At 43.8% G+C, this 24,107-nt stretch overlaps 1 protein-coding gene across 4 annotated transcripts in view; it reads left to right on the top strand.

Moving 5' to 3' along the window:
• The window catches only part of ARB2A (ARB2 cotranscriptional regulator A), a 1,817,924-nt gene that overhangs the window by 1,454,015 nt on the left and 339,802 nt on the right, over positions 1 to 24,107 (top strand). For all 4 annotated transcript variants that reach the window (XM_078675377.1, XM_078675378.1, XM_078675379.1 and 1 more), the window contains one exon: positions 123 to 207. In XM_078675377.1, the coding sequence (XP_078531503.1) occupies positions 123 to 207 (85 nt within the window). The remainder of the gene's footprint in view (positions 1 to 122; positions 208 to 24,107) is intronic.

Here is a 24,107-nt window from a genome sequence, read left to right as displayed (position 1 = left end):
ATTGGTAGTGCTAAATAAAACGACTCCACCTAAAGATAATCAGTGCTGTTTTATTTTTATGATGCTTATCATTACCCTGCCAAGCCTTTCTATATTTTTATATATTTGTCTTTCCTTTGCAGAACTGTTGCAATTGGGTGTCTAGTTCGGAGCCATTAGATACATCAGTGGAATCCATGTTGCCAGACTGCCCCCGTGTCTCCGCAGGTAAAGACTCCCCAATCTATGAAATATACCTATTTTTTTTTTTTTAAATAACAGATTCTTTTGAGAGTGATTAATGTTTGGAATATCACAATAGCCACGGTGTTTGAAAGTAGCTATCTTCTAGAGGCCAGTACTTAACAAACAGTTAAATAAATAAATGTTGTTTCCTGATATGACACTTATGTGTTACAGTAAGGTTTTTTTCTCTTTTTTTAAAATGGTAAATTATGAATAAATCCGTAAATCTGTAAATATTCTTAATTCATTGAGACCTTAAATGGTAGTCAAACTTTTTCAGATTTATTCCCTTAGTCATGTAATATCACTGACCAATTTTCCATAGCATAAATATTACAGTTTTTGATTTTGTGCATAACAGATCATTCCAAAGTCCCACCACACATAGACATCGTGCCTCTTACTCCACAGCCCGCCAACAATTGTTTGAGCAACCTAGCATCGCACTCAGCCTTGATGGTGTAAAATACCACATTGGTAGTATTTTATTAGTGTTTTCTTTAGGCCAAGTGCAGATGGAAAATTTCTCTGCGCTTGTCCAAATGCAAGTCCAGACTACTTCAGGAATTTCTCTGCCTTTCTTCCTCTCCAGTTGGACATAGAGCTGTGCTTTTTGACGTGGTCACAAGTTATTTACATGGTTGTAGAGGTGAGAGATCCCTTCTGTTGGGATCTTAACATCACCCGCTGCTTCCTTTATTGTTCTTGCTAATACCTAATGCCATTTAGTTTAGTGATATTCATCTGTATGCGTACATCTAGCTCTGTGAGTTAACCAGAGCATATATTCTAACTGGGTGAGGAATAGTCTTGTGTGATGAGGACCCATGGCTTCAGATGAGGAGAGTGGTTGCATTTCAGGACGGGGATATGCAAATAATGCTCTATGTTGGGGAATTCTAAACTGCCTTCTTCGGTGGACCAAAACAGAATCTCTTTAAACACTCTCTGGGTTTCGTAATGCAATACAAAAGTTATATGTTTCTTTTGTGACAGGTTTTACATAGGGTTTGGGAATTTCAACTGGAGCATGTGTGTAAAAAGACTGGGGTGGAAGTTCATTTTGGTGCTCGCCACCCTGTCCAGCTACAAACTTTACCTCTTGCTCCATCTATAAAGATCTTTGTGCAGGATATCAGGAGGCAAGGGGTATTGTGTCGAAACAAATCAGCTGTAAAAATTGTCAAATTTATGCCCGGATGTTTCATAGGGCCTGATGCCCAGCCCAGACCAGAGTGGCCTAGGGCGTTCCCTACAGGCTTGTTGTAGATCTGATATCCACATTCCATGAGATTTGTCGTAGTTATTCTTCAAGCCAGAAATCTCCTAAATTGTATATCTTTACCCGTCAAAGCTGGCAATGATGTCTCGGAGTCAGTTAAGGAAGTAACGGACATTACTGTCAAATAGCATTAACATGTCTTTCCTCCGTTTTGCTGCAATCCTTTTGGTGTAATGGTATTTAATAATCATTTTTATTAGAGGCTTCATGACTAGGCGAACAATAGGGGTGACAGTGGGCACCCCTGACTCAATTCCTTCAGAGGATTTGAGGGGGTGATTTAACCATTTACTTTATTCTTCGGTGAGGGGGCCACAAAGCTAGATTAATGAATTTTAGCATATACAGGCCTATTTCTGTTTTCTTCAAGACTTTGTCCGATATTGCCAGTCTACTCTGTCAGATACCTTTTTTGCCTTTAATGAGAAGAAGACTATCTGTTGTTTGCCTCCTTCGTCTGACTCTATGAAATTAACAATAACTTCTATACTGTCATAAGTGAGGTAGTTTTTAATGAAGCTTGATTGTTGTGGGGAAATAATTGAAGACCTGACAAACTAAACGATGGCAACCAAAACAGATAGGGCCAGCTGTAACCCCATAATCAGCCCAGCAGTCTTCCCGTCCCCACCAAGGAGCTGAAAGGCCACCAGGGATTTTTTGTATTACAGAAAAAAGTAGTAAGATGGGGGCAACCTAGCAAGGGCCTGGGCTTAACTGCCATCCCTAAAGCCACACCGGACATTCTCCCCTGTGAGTGCAGTTTTAAACTGCCATTTCAACCTGGAAAGTGCACAGACTGTCCAGGCCCAAACCTTCCCTTTTGCTGCATGTAAGTTATCCCTATGGTAGGCCCAAATCAGCCCCATTGGCATGGTACAGTATATTTAAAAGGTAGGACAGGTACTATTGTGTTTTACATGTCCTAATAGTAAAATACTGCTAATTTCGTTTCTCAGTATTGCAAGAACTTTCTGTCATGTAGGGTAACATAAGGATTGCCTGGAAATACCTTTTAAGTATAAGTTCCTATTGGGATTGGATAGAGATTTGGAGTTTGGGGTCTCTGAAATCACAATTTAAAAATGCATCTTTTGATGAAGTTGGTTTTTAAATTGCGTGTTTGAAAATACCACTTTTACAAAGTGGGCATTTTCTTGCATAACCACTCTGTGCCTCTGCCTGTCTGTAGAAATTGGCAGACAGTTGGACTCTGGTGTATTCACTCTAGCAGTCACACAAAGGGAGCTGAGATGTACCTTGCATATCCTGATAGGCCATCACCTGGCTGATGGGCCTTTCTGAGCTACAGTGGTGGGAGGAGTTGTCACAGACACCTAAATAGAGCTGTGCCCATCCTCACACAAAGCTGTCTCCACCCCTTTGTATTGTGTCTGAAGCCATGACAGGGTCTTGTTCACTACAAATACTTTCCTTTGAAGTTTGCCTACTTCAAAGGCAGAAATGGGTATAGGATTTGGACCTCTGTTACCCCAAAATCAGAACATTTCTGGACTGAGGACATTCTGCCAGGAAGTAGAGCTGTTTTGCTGCCAGGAGATACTACCAGTTTGCTGGGTGATTCACTGTGCTGGCCTGCTGCTGCTTATGTCCTGGGAGTGAAAGGACTTTACTTTGCTTTCTACATCCTGCTTTAAAGCTTCTCCAAGGGCTTGTGTGTGCCTGCCTCCTGTTAAGAAGTCTCAGTGCCATCAAAGACTTCACCCGCCTCTTGCTAACAGCACTTGGACTTTTCAGCTGACAAATTCTGATTTTCCAAGTGGTGCCAATTCCAGTTCTTGGCCCCTTGAAGCTGCTTTGTTGGTGCTGCAACCCAAGAAAAGCAACATGGACTCCGTCAGCGAGCCGAGGGTACTACTTGTAAAGTGCACAACACACCACCCCAACTTACACCTCAGCCCTGATGGATGTCGATGCCAGCGCCTCAACCGCATCATCGAGAAGTCGATAATAGAATTAGGTAACCCCCAAACTCATCGACACTGCCCCAGTGTAAGGAACTGATGCATTGCCTCTGCCGTCTCACCTCCCCTGCAACAGTAAGGAACCAATGCCTCACCTCCACTGCCTAGAAGTAAGGGACCAATGCCTCACCTGCCCTATGGCAGTAATGAACCAACAATACACGAGCCCAGCGATGCCTCACCTCCCTGACGGCTTGCAATGTCTTTTGTGTTCATCGTTCTCAAGGTACTGTTAATGGGGGTCTGGGTGACTCTGTAGCCGGACCCCGCTTTCCGCGATCACAATTTCTTTCTCAGAGCTATAATTTTCCAGTAATCTTTTCCAAAGTGATATCTCGATTTGTGTACGTATGGTTTTTGTTGTTTTGGTCTTTTTTTATTCAGATAAATATTGGCTATTTTTCTAAACTGGTGTGGGACCTTTTGTAGTGTTTTCACTGTTACTGTGTCTGTATGTACCAATGCTTTACATAGTGCCTCTCAGATGAGCATGACTGCTCATGCCAAGCTACCAAGGGGGTAAACAGGGGTTTTCTCAGTTGTGTGACTCCCTTACCCTGTCTAAAGTGAGGGTCCCTACTTGGATAGGGTGCAAACCACTGCCAACTCAAGACCTCATTTCTAACAATATTAGCATTTTTCTCCATTTTTAATTTCAAAATATAAGCCGGTGTGCACGGTAGAACACATTTTGCAAAATGACCTCTAACTTACATGATAGTGTGGGTAACATAACATTTGTTTTGTATAAATAACCACTATCCTTATACTCAGTTTCTAGGGCACAGTAAAAAATCGATAGGTTTCCTCCTACCCACTTTTCAGTAATTAGATTTTACCATATGAATTGGTAGACAATGACATTTCATTATAAGTTGCTACTCAGTTTTTGGCTTTGAGTAGTGCATCTTTTTGGATAGTCAAAAACACTTTATATCCCTGCATCTAGAAGGGTCTAACAGACGTAACAGTGTATTACTTTTTGTAAATCAAATATTGAGCCAACAAAATAACAGGTGAAATGTATTATGTCACCTGTTTCAATTTGTCTGGGTTCACTTTTGGATTTGACATCTGTTTCCGCCACGAACTGCAAGTAGGTGAAAAAGGTAAAAATGGATGAACACTTTAAAAAAACGCCAAAGACTTTAGTAAAAATCTTTTATTAACAACTCTGCTCGTTCACGAAAGCTGAGAAGATGGTGATCCTAGCATAGTATTCCTTATTGTCTGTGCCATTTTTAGATAAAATACACTTTCTTGCACTCACTTTTTCCCATTTTTCAAAAAAACTACCCACATTTTGCTGTATTTGGCTGTTTTCTCAATTCTCTCCAGAATAGTTCACAAACCCTAGTCACCACTAGAATCTCCAATGCGTGAGGAAAAAGGATGCACATATGGCCTTAATGCCTTTTGTAGAAAAACTTTATAAAAGCCTAAGTACGAACACCACAAACAGCAAATAAAAAGCTCAGTACTGGGGCAGGATTAGTCTCAGCAGCTAAAGGGTATAGGGAAACAAAAAGTCCCTAAGTAACATTTGTCAGATGAAGTATGATAGTATTAAAGATGAGAACATTCCTATGTTTTGGTCTGTTAATAACATTATTGACAAATCTCCTATCATCTTTGAGTGTATGATCCTTGAAGATGATTGAAAGCAGTATTTGGAGGAATGATATGTTTCCACTTGCCAGGTCGACTGGTTTGAAGGATTATTGTGCAGATGTTGCATCACTGATTTCTGTCATTATGGAAGGAGTTAATGAAGTTATTAGGAATATGAATTTAATTAGGGCAGCTGTCCGGGATAATAAACTAGTATGTGTTTTTGGCCTCTAAGAACGATGAGCAACTCAGTTATGGTCTTTTTTAGAAGGCTTGTAAAGAAAGTCATTATCCCCTCATGTGGCATGGAGTAGTATGAAGGTTTTAGAAGCAATCCCCCCTGCTTCCCTTTTATCTCCCTAAAGCTCAACAATATTGTGATGACAATACATTTTTGTTCAATTTATTGAAGGCCATTATTGCACATTTTTATGAGAATGAAATGTAATTATTTTGGCTGTTTCAAGACATTAAATTGAGGGAATGGATTAGCACCAATAACTATGGCTTTTATTTTAAAGCTCATTAATATGGCCTTTTCATTTTGAAATTGCTAAAACTAAATCTTTTGCACTTGTGGTTGCATTATGAAGTTTGTTAGAACTGGGGGTCTCTAGTTGGCAGGGGTAGGTACCACTGTCCAAATAGGGACCCTTGCTTCTAGTCAGGGTAAGGAGGAAACACTCTTTAGATAACTTCTGCTGTAGCTTGACACAAGCAGTTAGGCTTATCCAAAAGCAATGTGTATAAAGTATTTACACTCACAGTAACACAGTGAAAACACCACAAACTGACTCCACAACATTTTAGAAAATAAAGGTATTTAATCTAAACTACACAAGACCAAAATGACCAAAATCCAACCTACACAGTTCAAGAATATAGTTGCAAAAGAGTTCATAATGTTCTTAAGGTTAGCGATAAAATTATCCACAGTTGCGTCACGTTTTAGCCACAGTACCTTTGTTGGCGATAAAAAGTTCCAAGCACAGAAGCTGTAGCGGTGAAAAACAAGCGATGCGTTGCTCCTGAGACCCTGGGGGGGGCGTTAGCGACAGCCCCGCAGCAGCAGCGGGCGTGTTGCGACGAATCCGGTCTGTATGGGGAGGAAGGCCATTTGTATGGATTCCGGTGCGTAGGTTCTGTAGGAAGTTTTCTCCCGCAAAGGCACGATGCGATGATTCTCGGTTGTTGCGACGATGCGCGGTCCAGCGGCGATTTTCCTTACGCAGCTCCTCGATGCAATGGCTCTGCGACGATTCTCGCAGTGACGTGATGCGGTGATCTCACCCAGCAGCAGCAGGCTCTGCGACGATGTTCACAGCGGCGGAAATCTTCCCGCTAACGAAGGGTGCGACGTCTGTGGGCAGCGGCGACAGGCGCTGCGACGATCTCGGTCTTCGTAGCGGCAGGAATTTTCTTGCTCGGCCGGGATTGCGATAAATTTTCTGTAGCAAAGTCTTTAAAAGCTTGATTTCCAGCTCCCCAACACAGGTACAACCTCCAGAGGCACCACACATGGGCCAGGCACTCCAGGAAGGACAGAACTTTCTCAGTAGAGTTCAGGGAAGCTGGGGGTGAAGTCCTTTTGTTCCTGGGACTTCATAACAGGGAGCCAGCTCTCTCTCAGGCCCTTGGAGATTCCTTCAAGTAAGGGGACACAGCACCAAGCAAAGTCCTTCCCCTCTCCTTGGCAGCAAAGCAACAGCAGGTCAGTCCAGCAGAGCAACAGCAGGACAGTCTTCCTTCTTCAGTTTCAGCTTTCTCCTTGGCAGAGGTTCCTTCTTGATTCCAGGATGATTTAATTTTCTGCAGTCAGGGGTCCTGTACTTATACCCCTAAAAGTATTTGTTCCCTTTGTGCAGGAGGGCTCTGAGCCCGGTCTGAACCAGTTCTGGGTGTTCCTTGAGCACTTTGTTTTCCTGGCTTCTCCTTTCCTTTCAGAGTGAGGGGCAGGGTCGTCAGCCGCCCAGCAGGAGGTGGAGCCAGCATTGTGGAAGGCAGGCACAGCCCTATTCAGGCCCAGGTGCTATCTCCTCCCACCACTCAAGTTGCAAATGTAGTCATTAAGCCTAGGGCTGACTCAGCCAGCCTCCTGGGGAATCCCCAGCCCCTGTCACTCTCAAACCAGACAGTCAATTCACAAACAGGCCAAGGCACACAGAAAGGTCAGACAAGAGAACAGCAACTTTCTAAAAGTGCTGTTCTCAAACACAGGATTTGAAAACAACCTTTCCTAAACGATGTGTTATTAAATTCTGAGTTCAGGGATACTAGACTTGTATGTCCTATCTTGCTCCTATGGGAAGATATGCTGGCACCCACTGTAGCCAGCATCCCCCATGATAGCCTATGGGGCAAGATAGCCTTACAATAGTGATAAACGAAAATGGCTGTAATTCACTACCAGAGCATGTCACCTGCACAAGTACATGCTCTACCTTTAACATACACTGCACCCTGCCCAAGGGGGTACCTTGGGCCTTCCATAGGGTTGGCCAATGTCCACAGAAAGGGAAGGGTTAGGCCTGGTCAGTGGGGACACTGACCAGGAGGACATGGCAGTTCACAGACTGCACACAGGCACTGCGGTGGCAGGCCTGAGACACTATTTTAGGGCTACTCATGTGGGTGGCGCAATCAGTGCTCCAGGCCCAGTAGTAGCATTTGTCATCACCGGCCCTGGCACACCCAGTGCACTTTACTAGGGACTTCTTGGTGATACAAATATGCCAATCATGTATATCCAATCACAATAACAATTTACACAGGAAGCACTTACACTCTGAAACTGATCAGCAGTGGCAGTGTGTCCAAAGCATTTAAACCAGCAAAAACGAAATCCAGCACAGCATCAAAAATACAGGAGGTAGAGGCAAAAAGATAGGGGGAAACCACGCCAAGGATGCCAGGTCTAACGAAGTTCAAAGTAATACATGAAGGGTTTAATGTTATTCAAGGTTAGTTAATTCAATTGATTTTATTTTTAAAGGAACTAGTTATTGATCCTAGACAAAAGACTAAAGTTTTAAAGACTATAATTTGCTAGTGTAAAGAAAAGCATTGCCCGTTGTTTATGTCAGCAGTGATAAAAACAATTAATTGCCAGCTGAGGCTCTGATCATAAGATTATTTAGCAATGAGCAGATATATCATTTTTTAAGGAGGCTAAAGACTACAATCATTAAAAAATTATCCTTTGCTAGTCTACCTATGATAATATTAACTACTGCTCTTCAAGCTAAGGCTAGAGAAACTTGTATAATAAAATTACCATCTTCTGTATGTAATTATCCATCTAGCTCTCACGTGTTGTTTTAATAAAATGCTATGTGATACACTCTTAAAAAGACATCTTGAGGAAGATGAGATGTATGTAACAGAGAAGACGTATCTAGAAATATCTATTGGTTCTTTAGGATCTTCACTACATTTAAATTATCTTAAAGACTTCCCTGGTCCCAACAAATATATTGAGCTGCGCAAGTGAGCTCTAGTTATAGCACCTGAAGATATTTGGAATGTTTTTTGTTTGCAATCCGCTGATATTAAGCCTGGGTATTATAAATGTCAATAGAAGTGTCCCTGGCCTTTAATTTATGTACTTATACATTATTTGAAGTTCTCAGACCTAATCATTTTGCTATTACATCCCCTGTTCCTGAAATATCAGGTAGTTACTTGTGATGGTGCAATTAGCTGAATGAAACAAATATAACACTGACTGAGCTCTGCAGAGTTGCAAAGGGTGACACAGTAAGAGATTCTGTACCTCACTTATCATGGTAAATACCTATTTTCAAGCCATCAGGGCATATGTTTTGAGAGATTCAACCTTTAAGAATTATTCACCAGTCCCAGGGTGCCCCAGTTATTTCACCTTAAGAAACAGCTTTACAGAAAGGCAAAATGTGAGGTTGTATCTGGAGAGGTTTTCTGTTCAGTAGCAACTTCATCCGATGGTGTTCGGAACCTGTATAGTTGAGTCTAATCCTAGCTGACAGAATGATGCATGTGAAATTGTAAAGCATAAACTTAGTGTTACAAAGTAAACACTCTTCACTCCAGGTAGCATAAAGTGCTTATTGTGGCTGAGGAGCACTGATGGACACGCCTACCTCCTGAGCGTAATTCCAGCAACTGTCCTCCTAACTTCTTACACTTCAATCAATATATTCTAAATGTTACCTAACAGTCCATGAATCTAAGCAGCACAACACATCTTTATTGTCCTCCTAGGATACGATTGCTCCCAAACCCTTCTTACTTGCATCCGTAGTAATACTTTCTGCACAACTCCCTAGGGCACTGGCATTGGCAATCACTGATTTAATGACCTTAATATCCTCATCACAATCAGGGGACCACAGAAATGTACTGTTTTGGTTTAGTAACTGGCGAATATTAGATGTTTTTCCCATAGAGTTAGGGGTGTACTTTGCGCAAAACTCAGCCATACCAAGAAAACACCTAACATCATCCTTGCTAGTAGAAATGGATGCATTCTCAATGGCAAACCCTAGGATTGGCTTGGGTTTTACTTTATATTCATCAATGGTGTTTCCTAAATGAGTGACATTCTCTTCGAATTTACATTTGTAAACTACTGTGAGCCAGTTTGCTTCCAAAATTCTCAAAACTTTCAATAACCTGGACTCATGTTCCTTCTTGTTTGTTCTAAATTCCAAAATGTCGTCTTGAAAAACCCCTTTTTCCTTGCTAAATAGTTGTAACTTGGGATGTTGAAAGACAGCAGCTGCCGATGCCAGGCCGAATAGCATACGCTTAAATTGGTAGTAGCTAAAAAGAGTGATGAATGACGTTAATTTCTGGTGATAACGAAATCTGGTAGTATGCAGAGGAAAGATCTTTTGTGGAAAAACACCTTGCATCTTTCAGACATGTGACCATTTCATTTCTCTGTGGCAAAGGAAATCTATCTAAAACAATATTGCTTTTTAAAGGGTGTAAATCCACGGACAATCTTATTTTTCCATTGCTACGTTTGGCTGCCATCAAAGATGAAATTCAATCTGAAGCTTTGGATTGGTTCAATGACTTGCAAAGTCTCCAACTTGTCCAGCTCTTTTGACACCCCTTCCTTTACTAGCACAGATATATTGCGAACCTTGTCCACTTTGGGTACTGCATCCACCTTAAGTATTATTCTATGTTCAAATCCTTTAAGGTTGCCCAAATTCTTACCAAAGACAGTGGGAAATTGTTTCCTCATCCTGTCACCAACTGTAGTGCCTTCATCCACCACTAAAACCTGTTCATTACTATTTTGATCTAAAACGATATGCTGCATTCCCTCGTCTAACCATCCCAACAGTGTTGGACCTGTCTTGGCCGCATACAACTTTCCCCTGGTCTCTGTATCCTTGAACCCGAATGTTAACCACCTGTAACCCAACATGTCAGTTTTTCTCAACTGAACCCTTACAGATGTATGTCAGGTTGTGACAATCATTCACCCAGTTTTTGTACAAATTACGATTTTCACAATTCCTCATTAATGATAGTGTATGGCGATTTGGAGTCCGCAAAGATTTTCACATCCACCCCACCAGCATTCATCCAGCACCCAGGCTTGTTCCTGCAGATGGTGTAATTAATATTTAACACAAGGTTATTTCTTAACATTCATTCCAAAATTGTTTTCGAAAGTGTTATTCTCCACCTCATAATCAGGCTCAAACTTACTGCCATCCACACTACCTTCACTTACAAATGTCACCCTTTTATTTCTTTTCTTTCATACTTTTGAAGAATGCCCTAAGATACCACAATTACTGCATTTTTGCTTGGCCACAGGGCAATATTTCCTATAAGCCAAGTGATTCTTGCTGTCTCACCTGTAACATCTAGCTTGATCTTTCTGTTTAATTTAATTTTTTGCCAATATTAAAAGATCCTCTCCTATCCTTGCTGATATTTACTTTCCCCACAACCTCAGTATCTTGCGTTAAGAGCTAATGTGCATGTACTTGAATTTTCTGCTTCGCGTACAATGGTAAGAATGTCCTACAAAGCAGCATTGCTGTTGACCCAAAGTCTCTCCTGAATTGCAGGATTACAAGTGTGCATGACAACCTGATCTCTGATCAAGTCATCATATAAATTTGCAATCCACAGGCAATCTTTTTCAGCTCGGAGACATAATCATTAACTGATTCACTTTACCCTGTTTCCTTTGAATGGTTCCAATACATACCTTATTTAAAGATGTGTTTGTCCTTATATCACAGAGCAAATACTTACTTCAGGCACAGATCCTTTCGAAAAACCAACCACGCTCCTAGTGCTAGTGATTGCCACGGCCAAAAAGATGGGCTTCAAAGACCCTAGACATATTGACCCCCACTGGTGTAATAGGACTGCGTGGGTTTATACATTTATCTCTCCTTTCCTTTCAGAAAACTATCCCAGATAGCTTTTACTCCTTTATATTTAGTTACGATAGCCAGTTTGCAAGTCTGATGGACTGATTTTAGCCATATCTCCATGGAGGGGGGTAAAGGATTAAGCCAATTTTTACATATTTCCCTGTTAGCATGGAGCAGCAGATAAGACAGAAGAGATCGCTGATTAGCAACCAGGGAGTAGTAAGTTACAATATCTACCACAAATAGAACCATTATAGAGTTAAACCTTATCGCGCCTCCAAAAATCCCCTCCATGGCCTTGCTCATATTGTCCCAAAAATTTGAGAGCCAGTCGCAAGAGAACAACATATGTTCATCATCTGCCTCAAGCCAACTATCTCTTGTACACTTGGGGGCCTGTTTTTGGTAAATATCGCAATCTTTTAGGGAATCCAAAAAATCATATGAAGCGCAAAAAAATGATTTATTTTCAAATTGGCCGGTATTATAACTTTATATAGAAGCTTGAGGGATACCCAAATTACACCTGCATCCTGCCTCCCCAGACCAAAGAGGGGGGCTGCAACTTATTCTCTTCTGCATCCACCAATGCCCAATACCATATAGAGACCTCTTTTTTGTATAGTGTGCATGTCCTGTAACCTTGTCTCAATCTCCAAGGAGCCTCTGTTTTCAAGTTTTTTACTTGTATACCACGCAAGCAACTGTATATATTTGAATCTTGAAAGCCACCCATCAGTCTTGCTCACCAATGCCTCCAGAGGTAAAAGACCCTGTTCTGTGAGGAGGTCTTCCCATACTGTTATACCAGCATCCCTCAGAGGTCGACTCATGCTATTTAGTTAACACTCCAGAGTACCTGGGGAATCCCAAATAGGAGAATAGTCTGAACAATATTTGATACCCGGGGCGTTCCTGATTTTAAACCAAAGCCTATAAGCATCCTTTAGGACCTTCAATCTAACTGTATTGAAGAATTTTGGATCCTCAAACTTATATAGCAGGGCACGAGTTCCTAGGTGCTTAGTTATTGCTGACAACCGGCCCCACTTTGAACTAGCTAGGATTCATAGTGATATTCTGTAATTCTTAAACTGAAAAGTTTTGCAGTATTTCCTCAAGTTGGGTAATGCCAAGCCTCCCTTCTCCAAACTATGCCTCAATTTCTTCCACACCAGACTTATGAAGGTTGTTATTTTCCCCAGAATGTTTGCTAATATTGTTTCGGCGAAAGCCATCACAACACAGTTAAAAAAGTATGTAATCCTAGGTAATATACTAATTTTAATCAGGTTTATCCACCAGTATATGGTAAATGGAGATACCACCACTTGTTAAGCAGTGTGTGAACTTCTCTAGTGACCCTTTATAAATTAAGGGCCATGATTGCTTCCAAAAGGTAAACTATAGATACCCAGATACTTAAACTCCGGTTTCACTCGCCTCTTCAGGTCGACAGTCTTCCAACACATGTCTGATTTATCTTTATTGATAGCATAACCTGAAAGGGCCCTAAATTCCTCTACTCTGGGGATAATCATATCTTGGTCTGCCCTACAATCACATCGTCAGAGTATAAAGTTATTTTCGTGCTGAAACCCTGTGATACAAACCGAACTACTTGCTGATCTCCCATGAGCATTTGGGCAAATGGCTCGATATAGATGTCAAAAAGGAGGGGGGAGAGAGAGAGAGCAACCCTGCCTGATGATGAAGCTTCTAGTCAGTGCCCAGTTGAGTAATATTTGGGCAGACAAAGCTCCATATAGCCTTTGGAGAGTGGAAATAAAGTTTGAACTAAAAGTCAAAACCTTCAGGACCGCCCACACATATTCACCGCAGACTCTATCAAAGGCTTTGACTGCGTCCACTGTGAACACAGCCAAAGGATCTGAGAAGGCAGTAGAAAGATCAATTGTGCCAATAAGCTGCTGTGTGAGCTCATGGATCTCTCTCTTGGTGACAAAGCCCTTCTGGTCTGAATGGATTAATTGGGGGGCCAAAGACACCAGTCTGTCTGCAAGAATGATGGTAAATACCTTATAGTCTGTGTTTAGTAATGAAATGGGGCGATACGAGTCTGCCTTCCTAGGTTCCTTAGCCGGTTTCAATATTAGTACCAAATGGCTTCCTTTCAATATTCAGGGATCTGGGCCGCCTCAAGTTGAATGGATTTTAATATCTTTACCCGTATAGATATAATCACCTTCCTCAGGACCTGGTAGATGTGTGGCGACATTGAATGGGAGAGCAGAGAGGAGGATACACATATCATAATAAAAAGTATGGCCTCTTTTCTAGGCTAGGTTATGTCGTTATTGACATTACTATCCTAGAAGGAGTTAGGGAGATTAAACACATGCCAGAACGCCTTTCTGATCATTCAGCGGTGATGGTGCTAGTAGAATTGCCTGCCCATTGGGGGACTCCTATATGGACCGTTAGCCGTATCCTCCTCTTTGTATAGGAATCAAGTAGACCTTGGAGAAGGTCAGCCAAAATGTAGTTCTCGATAATATAGAGTCTGCCTCTCTAGCTACGGTTTGGGACACCTATAAGGCCTATATTTGCAGGAATTTACAGTCAGTCATCCTATAAAACCAGTTGGTCTGAGAAGGACTTGTCTTTCTGGAGCAAGAGATAGGTGAATTGGAGGCAACCCTTCACATGCAGAATCCAAGGGTAGACCGGCGATAGTCTTTAAAAACTTGAAGAAGCACGATTAAGATACAAACTCAAGCTTGAAGGGAAGTGTAGCTAAAGATGGTATGGGAATTATTCGCGACTGTTCAAATACGGGGAGAGAAGTGGGACAGTGCTGGCATGGAATGAGAGAGCAGATAGATTTAGGAATAATATCAAAGAGTTGGTAGTTAGTCCTCAGGGGGAAGTCACTGACAGGGTGGTGGAAATGGAGGAACACCCATTGACCTTATTCTCATCCCTCTATAAAGAGGAAGTTAAGCCAGATTTAGTACAGCTAAGGGGATAGCTGAGGGATAGGGAACTTCCCGGGCATACAGAGCGTGGGCAGAACTTTCTGGCGGCTAGGATAACTGAAGCAGAAATCCAGGAGAATCTGAAACGTGCAAAAAAAAGGGGAAATCAGCGTGTCCAGACACCATTTCCTCCAAGCTGTATAAAGCTCCAGTACATACCTTGGATTCTAGAGCTAAAAATACTAATTCAAAAGCATTTACGTCACCAGAAATATGTACTTTAGTCATTTGGCTGTAAACCTTTGGTGCTTGTAGCCCCAGAGAGTGACACAAAATCCTTTTCTTCTACTCCGGAGCCACTTTGCCTGATTCACCAGCTGCATCAATGTAATTTAAGAAATAAGCTTTCCACTCTGGCCCTTTTAAAGTAGGCTCCACGTCAGCTGGCCAAAATACCTGAGGTGGACTAGTGTTAAAACTTTGTGCGCCCATAATGTAATTAAATGGTCATGTCCAGTGTCAACTCTTCACAGATTAACTAGTTTACTGTCCATGTCTTCACCAAGCAAGAGAGCACAACTGCTATGCGTAGTAAGGCCAACGTAGGATGAACTAACGAAGAAGAATAGAAGTAATTGAAATCAGTACTATTCAAATTATCTTGAGAAATCCTCACGTTGCTTGATTTGTAGGATGTTCAGGAACACCGTAAATATCTGTAGCTGTCATAAAATGCACCACACACTGTAAATGAAGGATTTTCCTCCCAATTCGATATGGCCGACTCACGAGGTCACAAAGCTTGACCCCATGTGATGACATCACTGCCTCCAGATGGTGCGTCCGCTTTCAGTCAGCGTCGCAAGAGGTGGTTCCTCTTGCAGGCAGCGTCACGCAAGATGGTTGGAGTGCAAGGACCCTCTCGCTGATACACGATGGAGTGGCACGAGCAGTTTCTGCATTGTTCCGCGGCACAGAGGCCATGCTCTGTGAGTGGTAAGTGCAGCTAAGAGGCTGGCTGTGTGCCAAGAGCAGCAGTCAAAGCTGTGAGCCCGAACACAACAGCTAGCATGCCCTGAAGTAAGCGCTTCCCCCCAAATCAAGTTGGACAGTCTGACCCTAATGAATACAGCTCGACGTAGCACCCGAAGTGCGGTTCCATCAATTTCACATACTCGGTTGAGTGCTCCAGCTGTGTCCAACACCACCAATATTCCTCACGCAGGTTCTTGCTCCTCAGCCTTCGTCACCAATGTTACAAAGTAAACACTCTTTATTCCAGGTAGTAGGAAGTGTTTATTGTGGTTGAAGAGCACCAGTGGCACTCCTAACTCCTGAGAATCCTTCCACCAACTGTCCTCACATCTTTTACACTTGAATGAATACATTCTAAATTCTACCTAACATTCCATGAATCTAAGAAACATAACACATAGGTACAAAGCAATGGAGTATGCACAGTTGCACGTACAGAAAATAGAAGGTTGCTGTTTGAGGGGAAGCTGTGAAGGATGCTAGATTGATGGGGGTGAGGTATTAGGGACTAGGGCTGTTCCTAAGTTTAGGGCATGAAGACATTGGATTTTGGAAGAGGATGTTCGGGCAAGAGGGACATGAAGGTGCATGTGGGATGGTAGTGATGTATCACAATTCGGGCAGGGTGACAGCAAGGAAGGAGAGCTGATATAGGGCAACTCTCAAAAGCTGCACAGCAGTTAAGTGTTTATGAAAGAAAAAAAGGCATATAAGGGCACTCTGTCCAGTGCACAGGTTCTGTTTATGGTGGTTGTTGCCTCCCTATAATCTTGTAGTTTTTACAATAAGTAACATTTTTAGGAGGCACCCAAAAATAAAATATCATTCAAAATGCATTTTCTTTCGAATCGTAATTAATTTATTGGAAAGAAATTTACATTTAAATGATCAATAGACTTTATCCATAAGCATAAGTAATATTAAATTAACCTCTTAAAAAATCACCTAGTACTTCAAGAATAATCAGAACAACAGCAACAAAAACTTGTATTAAATACATTGAGGCAGCCTGTTTGGTACACGTCAAATTATGTATCAGGTTTTAAAGCACCCAACATGTGTTTTGCGATCACTGTCGCTTCCTCAATGCTGTAATAAAACAGAATAGAAAAAATAACATAATCACATGTAAGCCTAAAATTCTCTTGCAATGTCAAATACAATGATTTACAAAATGGCAACCGATTTCAAAGTTGTTTTGATTAAACATCAACTAATCTAGGATACAGTATACATCTTAGCGGTAGAACAATAACTTTTTAATTACTACCTTCTACCAAGACGAAAAATGAATAACTGCTGTCCTTAAATCCGATATATACATGAGTAATCAAATCCTACTAATCCATTTGCGGTTGCTCACCCGTTTACAAATAGAACCAAAAACAGCCCAAGACAATAAGGTGTATAAGCCCCATCAAAATTAGTCGTTAAGGCAGTAAACAAATAGTGGTATTGTATTAACAGCATTCTCCTTAATCATAATCACATACCCAATTATTTCAGAGTCAAACTTGTCGTGCAGCTGACCTGCTGATTGGAGTTATTCTCCTTTATCATCACATTTTTGGTCCTAAGCAATTCCAGTTAATAAGATGCTTTCATTTGAACAAATTCCAGGACCTTATCACTGATAACTACTCCTTTTCTAGTCTGGATGCCTTCGTTAGGACAGGTTTTCCTGAAACCCTACATACCTGTCCATTTTGCAACAAGTGAACTGTCTTATGTACAGCTTTTGCCTCTACCTAGTTGATCACTTCGGGATGGCCTCATATAACGGTTCCTCCTGCAGAGACAACAGCACCAAGCAAGAGCCAAATCCACCCTCCCATTGTATGCTCATGGGCAGCTGCACTGCCCTCTTCAAAGTTATATCCTTGAGGCCCCATCCTGCTCTATGTCTTTCTACAAGTTATTTTCTGTAGACCTCCCTTCTCTACCTCCAAAGTCCATCTCTCATTTCGATGAGATGGCCTCTTTCAGGCTTCAGCTTAATGTTGACTAGCATTGTATAATTATCACACCTTTTCAGCCGATCCTCAGATTTATAATGGATGTGATGATTCACTACTGAAAGCTTGTTGCAGAGTAATTGTTTTTTTGCTCTGAGGCCACGATGGCCTCTGCCGTCAACAATTGGTTTTTGCCTACACCTGACTTATGCATAATTTTTGCCAGCATTGCATCAAATCTCTTCTCAACTGCCCTAACATTGTTTCCCCTTTAGGTACTACTACCCTTTCGCCATCAGTGTCATCACCAAAACCAACTACCTCTCACTATGTTGGGAGTCTATGTTTATCTATTGGTATTTGTTAGAAATGGGTGTCTCTAGTTGGCAGTTATAGATACTTTTGTCCAAATAGGGACCCTTGCTTCTAGTCAGGGTAAGGGGGATACACACTTTAGATAACCCCTGCTCATCCCCTAGGTCGCTTGGCATGAGCAGACAAACTTATCCCAAAGGCAATTTGTAAAATATTTGTACTCAAAACACACAGTAATACAGTGATAACATAACAAATAGAAACCAAACCAGTTTAGAAAAATAAAGTATCTTTATCTAAACTCAACAAGACTAAAACGACAACATACATGTAATAAGAATATGACTTAAAAAAGGTTTCAAACAAGTTGCCCATAGAAAACTATGGATGCATGATATCTCTCAAAGTACATGAAGTTGCGACAAAATTCACAAGGCCAAACAGCCACAGAGATGCGAAGCATCAAAAAACAAAGAGATGCGTCAGTTACTGAGACCATGGGGAGGCGATGCAACAGTTCTGCTGCACGCAGGAGAAGTAATGCATTGAATCTGGTCTGTAGGGGGAAGTGATGCATTGATTCCAAGACGGTTCTGGTTCGCGGGTGATGCGTCAGGAAAACTTGCCGCTCAGGTACGATACGTGAAAATCTGGGATGCGTCGGTGATCAATGCAGTGTCGTCGAGCAGTGCTGCTTCGTCTCTTCAGCTGTGATCCCTTGGTGCATCAGTTCTTGCAGCGGCAACAGGCGCTGCGACTGTTTCAGCAGCGGCACAGCGATGGGTGGAGATTCTCCTCGCTCATCAGTGCTGCGTCGTAAAAACAGCCGCAAGAAGAGCGATGCATCGATTTGCTTGTAGTTAAGTTACTTATCCAGCCCCCAAAAGCAGGAACAACCTCCAGAGGCCCAACACAGTCACAGGTATCTCTTGGCAGGTCAGAACTCCCAGCAAGGAAGTTCAGGGGAGCTGGGGGTGAAGTCTTTGTGTCCCTGAGACTTCAGAACTGGAGGCACGCTCTACTCAAGCCCTTGGAGATCTTCCTCAAGCAGGAGGGACACAGCACACAGCAAAGTCCTTATCCTTTCCTTGGCAGAAGCAGCTATTGCAGGCCAACCCCAGACAGCACACAGCAAAGGGGAAGTCCTCCTCCTCCAGTTTCTCCAGCTATTCTCTTTGGCAAATATGATCTTTATTCCAGAAGTAGTCTAAACTTCAGGGGTCTAAGGTCTAGTACTTATACCCAAACATGTCTTTGTTCTCCTGTGCAAGGGTCTCTGAGCCCAGTCCAAACCAGTTCTGTTCTCACTGGTGCAGTATGACCGCAGGGGGTGGGGACAGCATTGTGCAAGAGAGACAGGCCCTATTCAGGTGCAAGGAAATCTCCTCCCACTACTCTAAATTCAGCCCGAGCCTATTCAGCCCAGGTCTGAGTCATCCAAGAAGGGCCAGGCACACCTCGACCCCCCCAGTGGCTTTCTACAGTGAAGGCACATCTCCACTCCAAAACCAGACAGTTCATGCACATATAGGCAGAGGAACACAGAATGGTTAAACAAGAAAATGCCTACTTTCTAAACGTGGCATTTTCAAACACATAATTAAAAAAACATCTTTACTAAAAAAATGTGTTATTAAATTCTGAGTTCAGAGAGCCTGAACTTTATTTCTCTATCTTTTCCCACTGGGAAGTTATACCTGTGAGGTGTTACAAAGCATTTCCCACTCTATCCAATGGGGTAAGATAGCCTTTCAATAGTGAAAAACGAAATTGGCAGTATTTCACTATCAGAACATGTCAGACACACTAGTAGATGTCCTACCTTTCACATACACTGCACCCTGCCCAGGGGGGTACCTTGGACTGACCATAGGGGTGCCTTACATGTAAGAAAAGGGTTGGTTAGGGCCGGCAAGTGGGAGAACTTGCCAGTTCGACATGGCAGTTAACAACTGCGCACAGGCACTGCAGTGGCAGGTCTGAGTTACGTTTTCAGAGCTACTCATGTGGGTGGCACAATCAGTGCTGCAGGCCCACTAGTAGCATTTGATTTACATTCCCTTGCACACTTCAGTGCACTTTACTAAGGACTTACCAGTAAATCAAATATGCCAATCAGGGAGAATCAATTGAAACCACAATTTATACAGGGAGCACTTGCACTTAAACACTGATCAGCAGTGACAAAGTGCCCAAAGCATCTACACCAGCTAAAACGAAAGTCAGCACAATATCAAAAATACAACAGGCAGGGGCAAAAAGTCTGGGGAAACCACGCCAAAGATGCCAAGTCTAACAACACATGTCCACTCCAGCTGAAAGATAGGGAGAACTATCCACCCTTTTGGGAGTTCTCATCACTAAGGCGGAAGAATCTGAACAGACCATCAGCACTGACTTGTTCTGTACCAGGGCGGTGTTACACCGTAAAGTCCATTCCCTATAGGGAGATGAACCACCTCAACAGTTTTGGATTCTCACCCCGCATCTGCATCAACCATCTGAGGGGTCTGTGGTCTCTCTGTCAACCTGGAAGTGAGTCCCAAACAAGTAGGGTCTTGGCTTCTTCAGCGCCCAACCCACAGCAAAAACCTCTATTTTAATTGCACTCCACCACTGTTCCCTCGGAAATAGCCTTCTACTAATGAAAGCTACGGGTTGGTCCAAGCCCTTGTCGTTCAATTGTGAGAGTACTGCTCCCACACCATGCTCCGAAGCATGTGTCTACACAACAAATTCTTGGGAGAAGTTGGGTGTCTTGAGCATGTCGTCGTGCACATGGCAGATTTCAGTGCATCAAAAGCGGTCTGACAGGCATCGCCCCAGATCACTTTCCTTGGCTGCTTTCTTGAAGTCAGCACTGTCAAGGGGGTACCAATACCCTTGACAAACCCTCCGTAGTACCCAGTGAGTTCTAAAAAGGCTCTCACTTCTGCCTGGGTCTTAGGGGGCTCCCAAGCCAGAATGGTGTTGATCTTATGCTGTAGGGTCGCCATCTGGCTGCTTCCTACCTGGTGGCCTAAGTTCACCACAGATCCCTGCCCTATGTGGCACTTAATAGCCATGATAGTGAGACCTGCCTTCTACAGAGCCTTCAACACTTTACCGAGGTGTTTCAATTGTTCCTCTCAGCTGGAACTAAACACAGCAGTGTCATCCAGGTAAGCGGTGCTGATTTCCTCCAGCCCCGACAGTACCTGGTTGATCAGTCTCTGGAATGTGGCAGGTATGTTCTGCAACGCAACCGGCATGACAAGATACGCAGACCCCTCTCTTGCCCCATCAGTCAAGGCAATCTGCCAGTACCCAGACGTTAGATCAAACATACTAAGGTCCCGGGCAGCTCCCAGCCGATAAATGAGCTCATCAGCTCTGAGGATCGGGTGCGCGTCAGTCCAGGTAACCGCATTGAGCCCACAGTAGCCCACGCAGAGCCGGATTTACGGAGAGGCACCAGGTGCAGCAGCTTTTGGAACCAAGACCACTGGCTGGCCCTGGGGCTGCTGGAGTGCTCTTTCACCAATAACGCCAACATTTTGGAAACCTCTTCCTTAATGCTGACTCTGAATTTGTCAGTTACCCTGTCAATTTTATGTTTTACAGGTAAACTGTGCCCAGTGGCCACATCATGAACACACCAATTGGTGATTCCTGGAGTCAGGGAGAACAAGGGAGGCGAACTGTCTCAGCACCTGGCGACAGCCCTCTGCTGCTCTGGGGTCAGGATGGGAGAGAAGTTAGCTCTATCCACTGACCCATCATGTTCCTTGGCTGACAGGAGATCAGGAAGAGGCTCACTCTCCTCTTCCATTCCATCTGTAGCCAGGAGCATTGTGACTTAAGACCTCTCAAAGTGAAGTTTGAGGTGGTTCACATGTAGGACCCTCAAAGGGTTCCTGGGAGTCTGCAAGTTGACCAAGTAGGTCACATTACTCTTGCTCTCCACCACTTCAAATAGACCAGTCCACTTGTCTTGGAGTGCACATGGCTCCACCACCCACACTTTTTGTCCAGGCTGAAACTCAACCAGAGTGGTATTTGGGTTGTACCATTGTTTCCTCTCCTCCTGGCTGGCTTCCAGGTTCGCCTAAGCGAGTTTCCTGAAGCGTTGAGTCTTGTTTCTGAAGGCCAGCATGTAGCTGAACACATCTTGGGGGTCCTTACCAGGAGTTTTCTCCCAGCCCTCCTTCTTCAGACTCAGAGGTCATCTCACAGGGTGCCCATACAGCAGTTCAACGGGACTGAACCCTAAGGATTTTTGTGGTACCTCCCTGTAGGCAAACAACATGCATGGTAGAAAGATATCCCACTTACGTCTCATTGGTTCTGCAAGACCCTTTATCATGCCTTCCATGGTTCGGTTGAATCCCTCAACCAACCCATTCCCTTGGGGATGGTAAGCCGTGGTGAATTTGTACATTACACTGCACTCCTCCCACATTGACTTCATATACCTGGAAATTAAGTTTGCAGCACGGTCAGAGACCACCTCTCTGGGTAACCCCATGCGGGTAGAGATCCACATCAATGCATGGCTCTCCACAAGGGCCATGATTGTCCTGAGAGTGACAGCTTCCGGGTACTGGTTGGCATGGTCCAACAAGATAAACTTGTTGCCTAAGGCTGTTTTGGGTTCCAGTGGCCCCACAATGTTGATGCCCACCCTCTCGAAAGGGGTGCTCACCACAAAAGGGTTGGAGGGGAGCCTTACACTTCCCTCCTGTCTTGCTACTTACCTGGCAAGTCTTACAAGACCTGCAATGTGTGCCAACGTGCCTCTGCATTTGAGGCAGGTAAAAATGGGAGACAAACCTGTGATAGGTCTTGTTGCACCCCAAATATCCTGCCAAAGGTACGTCATGAGCCAGACCCAGTAGGAAGGTCCTGTAGCACGCGGGTACCACCAGCACAGGGCTACCTCGAGCTCAGCAACCTTAGCTCACTGTAAAGGAGACTATTCTCCCAATAAATCAAATGTGATCCAGTCGGACCACCTGCTGCCTGGTCTGCAGCCGGCTGCCGCAAACCAACAAGAGTAGGGCATTCCACCTGCACCTTACAGAACTCCTCCCTGGAAGGGACCTCCTTCCTGCTGCCAATGGGTCAGCTCAGGCAGGTCTCCCAGTTTGGCCACTTGTTCCATTGTAGGCTCTAGGGCATCCCCCTCAGGTTCTGCCTCCTCTTGGATAGTGGGTACTTCGGGGGCTAGTTTACTAGGCACCCCTGCCCTTCCTCTTTCTGGCAGGCACCTGGGCCACTCTTTCAGGCTCCAGGTCCTCTTGATCACCCCTGCCGGCTGCCATTGACCGAGTGGTCACACAAGCCCACACTGGCAGTCCCAACACCTTTAAAGAAGCCTGGCGCTCCACCTTCCTCCAAGGTGAGGAAGGTGATTGCCAAGCAGACAGTCAACAGGCATGGACGGACTTATAACGACCTTCAAAGAACCTGAGACGCCCCCCCCCCCCCACCCCACCTCAAAGGGAACCTGCGCCACCTTAAACAGGCGCTCAGAGTTGTCTGCAGCAACTACAGGGTGAAGTACATTGGGGATGACCTGCTCTTCACACACCCACTGACAGATGTCACACTGGCTCCTATGTCTCTCAGAGCCTCCACCCTCCTCCCATTGATGGTCACCCACTGCAGGTACTTTTTACTGTTATCCGGCAGGCAGGTTTCCTGGACCATCTCTCTGTCTCCTAATGAGACAAGGGCCATCACAGCTGGCTCCCCACCCTCACTAGGAACCAACATCTCCACCAGCACTACACTAACTAACCCCACTGACGGTGCACCAGTGGGTGCTGGGGGTGCCTTGGGGCACTTGGGATCATTCGCCAGGTGGCCTTCCTGACCACATCCATAACACTTGCGGGACCCCCAGTTGTCTGGCCTACCCTTAGCCGGCCATGGCTTCTTAGAACTGAGGGCCTGGGAATCTATACCCTGGGAACTATTCTGGGGCCCTTTAGAGAACTCCTTTTGGTTACCCTTGTCTCCCCCACTCTTCTGCTGGGGACCTTGCCCACCTACTGCCTGGTTTCCCACATGCCCCTATTGGACCCTGGTACTTCTGTGCAAGCTTCCTGGGGTCAGTCAGCTTACTATCCATCAGATGCTGGTGGAGCTATGGAACACAAAGAGTACTCAAGGGCTCCCAACCAACTAAGTTGTACAACCCCTGGTAGTCAGTTACCTTGCTGCTCTTTATCCAACCATCCAGTGCTCTGCAATACATGTTCACAAACTCAACCCAAGCATTGGACTCAAGTTTCTTGAAGGACCTAAAATTCTCCCTGTACTCCTCAGGTGTAGGTGAAGCCTCCTTCATTTTGGGATAGGACAGAGCACCTGCTTCCTCTAAGGGT

The sequence above is a fragment of the Lissotriton helveticus genome, chromosome 2_1 (genome assembly GCF_964261635.1).
Source record: "Lissotriton helveticus chromosome 2_1, aLisHel1.1, whole genome shotgun sequence".
Classification (NCBI taxonomy): Eukaryota; Metazoa; Chordata; class Amphibia; order Caudata; family Salamandridae; genus Lissotriton; species Lissotriton helveticus.
Note: the sequence above shows the minus strand (reverse complement) of the source record. Positions and strands in the feature narration are given on the sequence as shown.